The following is a 10,204-nucleotide window of genomic DNA, read 5'->3' on the forward strand; positions in this document are numbered from 1 at the left end:
CCACCTCAGGGGCCCAATAATCTCCCCATCTCACAATCATTAACTTAATCACATCTGCAAGTCCATCTTGTCACATAAGGGAACATATTCACAGGCGTCAGGAATTAGGACATAGACATCTTTGGGGTGGGGTGGGCGGCGTTATTCTGTTTACCACAAGTGAGTAATAGCACAGGTTTTGGAATAAGACAGACCTGGTTCAAATTATAATTCTGCCACTTAATGACTGGCCACAAATGACTTCATCTCTCTGAGTCTCTACTTCCTCATCTGAAGAATGAGGTAGTGATACCCACCTCATGAGACTGTTGCAGAAGTTAAATTAGGCAGTACTTGCACATTTCCTTACATAGGACTGTCACGAAGAAGGTTCATGTTAACTGTTGTTACTATAAAAAAAGATACCATAATGATAAAGAAATAGATCAATAAATGACAATGGAGAGTCCAAAAGTAGACTCACTTACATACGGTCTATTGATTTTCAGCAAAAGTGCAAAGGCAATTCAGTGGAGAAAGGATAGTCTATTCAACAAATGATGCTGGAATAATTGGATATCTATATGCAAAAAAGCGAACTTCAATCTAGACCTCTCAGATCATACACAAAAATTAACTCAAAACGGACCATAAGCCTAAATGTAAAACCAAGCATTATAAAAGTTCTAGAAGACAACATAGGAGAAAAGCCTGTGAACTTAGATCAGGCAAAGGTTTCCTAGATACCACATACCTGAAGCTGTGAATCTTAAGAAATCTTTGCCAATTCGATTTTTTCTTTACGGAATACTAGGCAGAAATATAAAGGAATGAACCATTGCTACATGCAACAACATGAATCAGTCTCAAAATAATCATGCGGAATAAAAGAAGACAAATGAAAAGTATACACTGTGCAATTTCACTTATAAATAGTCCATAAAATGCAAGCTAATCTATACTAACAGAAAGCAGATCAGTGGTTGCCTGTGCGTGAGGGAGGGCTGCCGGGAGGAAGGGGCAGAGAAAACTTTGGGGTTATGGATGTGTTCTTTATCTCGACTGTGGTGATGGTTTCATGAGTATATATATATATATAATATATATATATTTATATATTATATATATATATAATATATATATAATATATATTTAACAAATTGCACACTTTAAATATATACAGTTTATTATTTATCAATTGTATCTCAGTAAAAGTGTTTTTCTTTTTAAGTAAATAACTAAAACATTTTTAAAAAGATACAGATTAAATGCATGGAAGTTATTTAAATTAACTCTGTTTCAATATGAAGGACATGATTTGTAGTGCATAGGCCTCTTCCTTGTACACACAGTAAGATTCTAAGGAATGAGGTGTGTAGAGCTTGAGTCTGTCTTTGGCTCCTGCGCTATCAGTCTGTTAGGTAAATAACTGCCATTCACTGCATCCCATGGAATGTAATTCCTGTTACCTTCCTGACTGTGTGTGGAGAAGGAGCAGGACCCCCACCTGGGGTCTGCTGTGCTCACTCGTTAGAGAGAATGTGTAGTGTTGGAGAGCAGGAGAGAATTTCCTGACTCTACCCCACTTTAGTTCTTATGGCTGGACTAGTTATAAAATAATAAAATTGATACCAGACTAGATAAAAAAAAAAGTTTAATATGTGGGCACAGGAGAATCACAGTATGACGCTCAGATCGTAAAATGAGGCTCAAATAAATGATCAAATGAGGCACCTTTTTTATACCTTTTAGACAAAGAAACAATAAATTTGTGAGAAATTCACAGGACAAAAAGTTAGTGCTCACTAGAAACGAATCTAAGCAAGGTTTGGGTATTGTTAGTGAGGAATCGAAACAAGGTTTGAGCTCGGGTAGTAAATTAGTAAAGGCGTTATGAGGTTTGTTTATACATTCCTTTCCATTCTGGATTTTATAACTCTTGTGTTAATCGACTCTCAGTCCTTCAGGAGCAGGGAGGGCAACTATCATGGAGATTTATTTCCTGCTTTTAGGGGGACAGAGGGGAGTCAGAGAGCTCCTCCTGCTACTGCTGCAACTCAGGGGATTTTATTCAAAACAATATCATTGTAGGGTGTCTGGGGGCAGCCTGCCCCGGGCCTAAGCAAGGCATGGTAGTTAGAATGCAGGAACCATGGTTTGGATCCCAGGACCCCTATTTCCAACTCCTAGCCCCTAACTTTGGATACGTTATTTGAACTCTGTGGGCCAGTTTCCTTAGCTAAAAAATAATGGAAGCAATTATAGTAATCATCTCAGAGGGTTATTGTGAAGATTAGTCGAATTAATAATACACATAAAGTGCTTAGAGCAGCACCTGGCATGCAGTAGGTGCCCCATAGATGTTACTGTAATTATCATGGCTGTTATTCACCCACTTTGTTATTCACTCACCACCCTAGCCTGACCCCCTATCCAGCAAGTCTTGCCCCTATGGCAGGACTCCTGACCTCCGGAAGCTTCACGGGGCCCTGGAGGCCTTGTCCTCTGCTCCAACATCGTCCTCACCCTGCTGGAGCAACCAACATCCCACTCTGCTGGAGGCGTAGCTGAGCCCAAAGCCCATCTCACTGCTAATCACCATAGCCTCGTTGTTGTATTCCTGGGGTGCTGTCTTCACTGTAGGCCGCAAAGCCTAGATAGCAGCAGTTCTTTTCTCGAATTTTGCCAGAGGCCCTGGGGAGTGGCCGGGAGCATCAGGCCTTGCCCTTTTTAGTTTGGCCATTGTTCAGGCAGGGCAGGAAAGTAGGGAGTAGATGTTAGGCGTTTTGTGTGGTCTATTGGCTGCCAGTTGCCTGAAGTTATTACTGATTGTCAGTTGCAGCTACAAACAGTCTACTAGCTTCATTCACTAACGCCTAGATAAAGGAAAGTTAGATCCTATGTTAAAGTTGCCTTGAAAAAGTCCAATTAGTATGACAGGGTCATTTTAGTGAAACTATCCAGCTGGTAGAATTTGAAACATGTTTAGTAGGGGCAGGTGACACAGAACACAGTCTTTGTTTTCCTGTTTCTGGGATGACAGCTTTCTGATCTGGGTGAATGCTTCCGTTTATAAAGGACGGCCACCTCCTTCTTGGCACAAACTCAGCATGAACCTCAAAGTTCCACCTGGTGGTTTTTAAGGGCAAAAAGCCTCTTGAACCTGGCCGCCCTCCTCTTCTGAAGGCAACCCTGGGACTAGGAAACCAGAAAAGGGAAAAGGGATTCCCTACCCCACCTCTTCGCATTTCCAAGGGCTTCCTAAATGCAACCTAATTGGGAAGTCAGTGACTTTAAAATATGAGGAACAAGTGAGACTGAATAAAGGAGCCGTAGGGAGTGCCAGCGCCTATGTAGTTCAAGAGAAGGTTTCTTTCAAATGGGAGACCACCTGGAAAATTGGCATGCTAAGGGAAAGCAGCCCAGAGGTAGAAAAAGGGAGAGGAGTAGTGAGTGCATGGGCCTTGAGGGCTGAAAAGGGTGGAAAGGGGAAGGCTGGTCTTTGAAGTAGAGGGAAGGACCCAAAGGTGGTGCCTGTGCCACCCAGCAGGTGAGCAGGACTGCAGGACCACCAGGGTTCTGTTCTGTAGAGACACAGAATTTTCTCTGTAAAATAGGAAGTGAGGTCACCTAAGTGAGAGAGAGCAGCAGGTGAGGGGGTGAGGGAGAAGGGGATGCTTCAGGAAAGCCACACAGGTTTGATAGAGCCTAAAGAGATGATTATACCTTCGGACCAATAATTTTACTTTTAAAATCTATCTTAAGAAAATAACTTGAAATATGATTTAAGAAATTATACACTAGATATTCATAGAGTTATTTACAATCATTGAAACAGATGAGGGGAAAATGTAATGTTTATCAACAACAGAACAGTTAAAAATGTGCTACAGAATTATGTTAATTTAAAATGATATGTTAGAAAGATTATATAGGTCATAGTAAAATACTTGTGACATAATGGTAAGCATTAAAGGCAGGATTTAGAATTTCATATAAGATACTAAATATGGAGTGTCTAGGAAATAGAGCAAACTATTAATAGAGGTGCTCTCTTGAGAGGTAGTATTAGGAATAATTGTTATTTTTTAATCTTTTTTGACATTTTTTACAATGGATATACTTACTTTAAAATAAGACCAATGATTTTTTAAAGTATTTTTAAAAATTTCAACAAAGGCAATTATTTAAAGCAAACAATTTCATGTTTCCCATTGCTGACATTTTAAGTGGTTACATTAAATATCAAAATTCTACTTTGTCTTTTCCAGGTCACCCAGAAATTTATCCTTTATTGTTAACTACAAAGACCCAAGAAATATTTAACTGCCGAGCAAATGAAGACTTCACAGATGAACAACCTTATAAACTTATCAAAAAACAAGATATTTTTGCAGACTTTCACAAGAGAGCTGCAGTGTCTGATTTCTACCCATTCAAAAAAATTATCCAGGTAAGTACAACATCCCTTTTTATCTTTCAGTCATTCTTCAAGTGGTTCCTGGTACATAATAACAAAAGTTGGAGAAATTACTGAGTTCAGATCTGACATTGGTCGTGACACTGGGCAAATGCTGGCTTGTTCTTAGCTCTGCTACAATCCTCCTTGATGATCCCCTGTGGAAAACAAATGCTTATCAGTGACTGACTGTCTTATGCCACACCCAGAAAAACTGATCCCTGCCCAGTTTTAGCCACAATAGGAATCTACCCTTATTTTCCCATACTGCTTTAATTGTTTAATTCATAACTTGGGTCCGGATTTGTCTCCAAACACACAACAGAGCACAATGCTAAATAAAAGAAATGCTTCTTTTTTTCCTGTTAGAAATAAAATTGCACGGTAATTTCTCTGGACCCATCATGTTTTAGGAGCTTTTTAAAGTTAATAAAATAATTTTGTAATTTGGGGTTATTAACCATAGATTAGCAGTATGGCTGTCTTTTATCATTGATTAGAGAAATCAGTTTTGTGTCAATGTCAATAAACTGTGTGATCATTAAACATCATTAACCATCGCTCTCTCTCTCTCTCTCACTCTCTCTCTCTCTCTCTTTCTCTCTCTCCACCCCCGATAGCATGTTGTTTAATCTCCACCCATTTGTAAATTTTTCAGTTTTCTTTATGCAATTAATTTCTAATTTCATACCATTGTGGTCAGAAAAGATACTTGATTTCAATCCTCTTAAATTTAATAAGACTTGTTTTGTGACCTAACATGATCTATCCTGGAAAATGTTCCATGTGCACTTGTGGAAAATGTACATTCTGTTGTTTTCGAATGAAATGCTCTGTAACCTTCTTTTGATATTATTCCTGTAGGAATATCCTGGAGATGAGCTTCTGCTTGTTTATGACAAAGACTTCAAATATGGACTTAACTTTTATCTTATTGGAACAGAAGAGGGAAAGGAAAACTATTTAAATGTAAGCACACCCAAGCCCTTGCATTTTGTTCATTGTCAGAAGGAAGCGGTACCTCTGGGGGAGACCTATGCATGATTATGATTATTCTTGTTCAGGTCTGGTTCCCTGGGGCCTGGATACTGTTCTGGCACTGAGTTGGGTGCACAGTAAATGTGAGATGAACTAAATCAAACATCTCAAGGTAGCAGATACTGTACTAATTTGCCTTTTGTTGATCCAATGAGAGCAGGCACAGTCAATCTAGGGTACCACTGCTCTCAGCCACTCCTTGGTCCATATCCTTGGTTCTCTTGTTGACATCTCCATGTCTTCGGGTCAGTTACTGAATTGGTCATCTGCAAAATGGTGGCATCAATAGTATTCATTTCCAGGGCTGTTGTGAAAATTAGATGAACTAATACAAGGTAAAGCCCTTTGTATAGTGCCTGACACAAAGCTAGGTACTCCATAAATGTTTGCTATGATTATTTAAAAGCAAAAATTTTAGGGCCGGCTGAGTGGCTCAGTTGGTTAAGAGCTCGCTTAAGAGTTTGAGCTCTGAGCAACAGCAGTTCGATGCCCGGCCAAGCTGAGCTGCCGCTGAGCTGCCAACAGGTGGCAGGATGGCTCAGCTAAAAAAATAAAAATTAAAAATAAATAAATAAATAAATAAATAAAAGCAAAAATTTTAAAACATGACCTAGTCAGTGGGCAGTTGATGGGGAGGGCAGCAGAAAATAAAAGAATGGTAGTTTCCAAGGGAATAAATCAGTTCACCTTTAGGGTGTTGTTTTTTTTTTCAATGTGGTCTTGAAAAGTAACAGGTTTCTGAGACTTGCCTCCCGATCTGGCATCCTCGGGGGCAGGCTTGGTCAAACTGAGGGAGACAGAGGAGTTTGATTGGTTGTCCAATAAATAAGAAAAATAAAGAAAAGCATTAAATTTTAAAATATCTAACACTTTTTAAATTAAAAGTAATCTTTTACTTAGCCTTAGCATTTTCAATTTTATTTTTATGGTTGTGTTTTTAATTTTTAAAATTACAGTCTTGCGCCACTTAACCACAGGACAGGTTCTGAGAAACACATCGTCAGGTGATTTCCTCGTTGTGTGAACATCATAAAGTGCCCTTACATAACCCTAGATGGTAAACCCTATTGCTCGTAGGCTACAAGCCTGTACAGCTTGTCACTGTACAAAACAACACAAGATTCAATGAAGCACAGGAGAAAATGATACAATCAAGAGATGCAGTAAATGAGATGTTTAAGGCTGCTGCTGGTGTAACACAACATACTGTTTTACAGCAAAATTTTTTTCAAAATAAGTAGAAAGAGTACCCTCTAAAACAATGATAAAAAGTGTAGTATAGTAAATACATAAACCAGTAACACAGTAGTTGTTTATTAGCATTATCAAATATTATGTAATGTACATAATTGTGCATGCTATACTTTCATATGTCTAGCAGCCCAGCAGGTTTGTTTACACCAGCACCACCACCACCAACATTTGAGAAATGCATTTTGTTAGGATGCTACAGTGTCACTAGGTAATAGGAATTTTTCAGCTCCATTATAATCTTATGGAACCATTGTCATTGACCAAAATGTCATTATGTAGCTCATGACTATATAGTGAAATATTTTCAAACGTGTAAACAATAGTACAGAGAACAGTATAATAGCCACACAATCACCACCCAGAATTAACAAATATTACTATCTCACCATATTCACTTCAATTTTTTAGAAGAAATTAAATATAATAAATAGTGTTTCACTCCCTCTTGTTTCCTCCCTAATTCTATTTTCCTCACTTCTCTCTATAAGGAACCATTATTCAAAAGTTGTTATATATTATTCCTGTCCATGATTTTATATTTTTACTGTATATGTATGCTCCATAAATAATGTTTTATTATTTTATTTAAAAGTCACATAAAATTATATAAATAATTCTGCAACTTTTGTTTTTCACTGAATTATAAAACCCTAGTATTATCCATGTTGATTCATTTAGATATATATATGTAGATCAAGTTTTTTCATTGCAACTGCTTTATGGGGTTTTATTTTACGATTATAACACAATATATCAGTTCATTCATCTATTGTACTTATTCAGTAGATAAATGGATAGATAGATAGAGATATTGATATATGTCTGTCTATATGTCTCTTTGTGGACATCTTGATTCGAAAACATTCACTCGTTATTTAATGGATACCATGTTTAGTCATACTTATAATCCTCTTATCAAAGAAATTTTATTAAATCAGAGAAAACTACTTTTATATTTAACACTGTTTTAGTTTCCATATTCATAAAGATGTGCAGTACATGCTTTTTTCTTATCACATATCTTTTATTTTTCTACACTCCCATCTTTTTTCATCTTCTCTCTATATCATGATATCTTCCTTTTTTGTTCTTTATTCTGCCTTTTTTTGCATAGTTTCCTTCTCATAATCAAAAAGCATGAACCACAAAGAAGAAAAATAACAAGGAAGTGCCTAATGAATTAATATAAAAAGTAAAGTTTATTGCAAAATACACACATGTCTCTGTAACCTAAAATTGGTCATATATTTTAGGATGCTCTTTATTTTACTCTAGCCCCCAGCAGTATCAAAAGAGCAAGAAGAACATAAAGAATTTAAAGAGCATGTTCCTGAAGACGTACTTATTTATAAACCGCCTGTCTCTAAACCATGGGTTTCTTTGGGCAGTGAAAAAGAAATTGAGGAAGAATCAGTTAAGGAATCTACAAAGCAGGTCAGAGGCTTGAATATTATCTCCATTCATTACCTCCCTATAGCTAAACAACACTTTTTCCTGAAGGATCTGTCAAGTTTGCTATGCTTGCTATGGGCATGTGGTTTTTCTTTTGTTAGAAGAATGGTGATTGTCTTTGGTGTGTATTATTGGTTGACTTGTGTTGCCCTCAAAAGACATGAAGTCTTAACCCCCAGTACCTAGGAATGTGATCCTATTAAGAAATGGGAGGGTGCTATTCCATTATAACTGGGGTTCTTACAAAAAGAGGGTCATGTAAAGACATAGAGACACAGGGAGAGCAGAAGGAGACAGAGAACGGAGTGCTGTATCTACAAGCCAAGGAACGCCAAGGATTGCTGGCGTCACCAGAAGCTCAGAGAAAGGCAAGGAACAGATCCTCTCTCAAAGCCCTCAGAAAAAAACAAATCTCCAACATCTTGATCTTGGACTTCTAGCCTCCACAACTATGAGAGAATAAATTCCTGTTGTTTTAAGCTACCCTGTCTGTGATACTTGGTTACAGCCATCCCAAGAAACTGACACAGTGGCATTGCCTAAGAGGATTTGAATGTGAGTGATTTATTTTGAAAGCACCCCATGCCGGAATAGGACAGGCATCAGAACAGAGATGTGACAGAAGCCCTGCAAGGGTGCAATCTCAGGCAAAATTTTGGCAGAGTGAAGGCTTCAGCCTGAACCCCTAGGGGAATTTGGGAGTGAAAATTATACCTCAGAGTTGTCCCAAACAGAAGCAAAAGAGATACGCTTACTTATGAGGTGTGACAATTAAGCTCACGAACTTGTTGCAGCACTATTGCTAACATTTTTGTGATATCAGAGGGATTATTCTTTATGAATTTGTACCAACTGGACACTTAACCAAGTTTACTATTTGGAAATGCTGAAAAGGCTGCATGAAAAAGTTAGACGACTTGAACTTTTCGCCAACAATTCGTGGCTCTTGCATCACGACAATGCACCAGCTCACACGGCACTGCCCGGGAGGGAGTTTTTAACCAGTAAACAAATAACTGTATTGGAACACCCTCCCTACTCACCTGATCTGGCCCCCAGTGACTTCTTTCTTTTCCCAAAGGAAATATTGAAAGGAAGACATTTTGATGCCATTCAGGACATCAAGGGTAATACGACAATAGCTTTGATGGCCATTCCAAAAAGAGTTCCAAAATTGCTTAAAGGGTAGACTAGGCACTGGCATCGGTGCATAACTTCCTAAGAGGAGTACTTCAAAGATGACCGTGGTGATATTCAGCGATGAGGTATGTAGCACTTTTTCTAGGATGAGTTCACAAACTTAATTGTCTGACCTTGTATGTTTCCTGCCAGTCCATCATGGGTTGGGATGTAAACAGCCAGTCACCTCCGGTTGTTTGCAGGCAAAGTGGTCCTGGCAGCCTTGGAACAGTGCTTCATAGAAAAGCAGCAGGTAATGGCTATGAAACAGAAAGCACACATAGCTGGGGGGATGCACAGAAAGTATACAGAGGCCTGACAGGATCTGGGCAGAGCACCCGCGTTGCCTACCACACACCCATTTCTCTCCCGGGACTTGATTATGCTCCCTTTACTGCTTCCCTGTGTTGCAGATTACATATATGATTTCTCGAAAACGAAGTGAATTTGGTGCACCAATTAAATTCAGTGACCAGAATGCTTCCAGTGTGAAAGATGCGTATATTGAATGTACAGCGTACCCAGATAAAAATTTTACCCTTAAGAAACTTGAGAAAGATGTTGGCATGCAAGCAGTCCCCCAAGTCAAGGACACAAGTACTCAGACGAGATGGTAAGTATGCAACAGCTTTATGTATTTTCAAAGGCAATTACAGCAAAATCGAGCAATGTCTATGATTATTTTGAGAGAGCTTTATAATACATAGGAATGGATTGACTGTGTTGACATAGATCTCCACAGAGTAATTCAATTCAGGAAGATCTTACTGAATTGCCTTTTAAAATCTTAACAGGAAAATGAGATACAAGTGTATAAAACTATAAAGACTATGAAGTGGGAAA

At 38.3% G+C, this 10,204-nt stretch overlaps 1 protein-coding gene across 1 annotated transcript in view; it reads left to right on the forward strand.

Annotated features, from left to right (window-relative positions):
* Nucleotides 1–10,204, forward strand: part of DNAI3 (dynein axonemal intermediate chain 3) — a 97,487-nt gene that overhangs the window by 15,085 nt on the left and 72,198 nt on the right. Inside the window, exons 4-7 of the mRNA XM_019626408.1 lie at nt 4,251–4,432; nt 5,303–5,407; nt 8,006–8,164; nt 9,775–9,974. Coding sequence (XP_019481953.1) covers nt 4,251–4,432; nt 5,303–5,407; nt 8,006–8,164; nt 9,775–9,974 — 646 coding nt within the window. The remainder of the gene's footprint in view (nt 1–4,250; nt 4,433–5,302; nt 5,408–8,005; nt 8,165–9,774; nt 9,975–10,204) is intronic.

The sequence above is a fragment of the Hipposideros armiger genome, unplaced genomic scaffold (genome assembly GCF_001890085.2).
Source record: "Hipposideros armiger isolate ML-2016 unplaced genomic scaffold, ASM189008v1 scaffold_675, whole genome shotgun sequence".
Classification (NCBI taxonomy): Eukaryota; Metazoa; Chordata; class Mammalia; order Chiroptera; family Hipposideridae; genus Hipposideros; species Hipposideros armiger.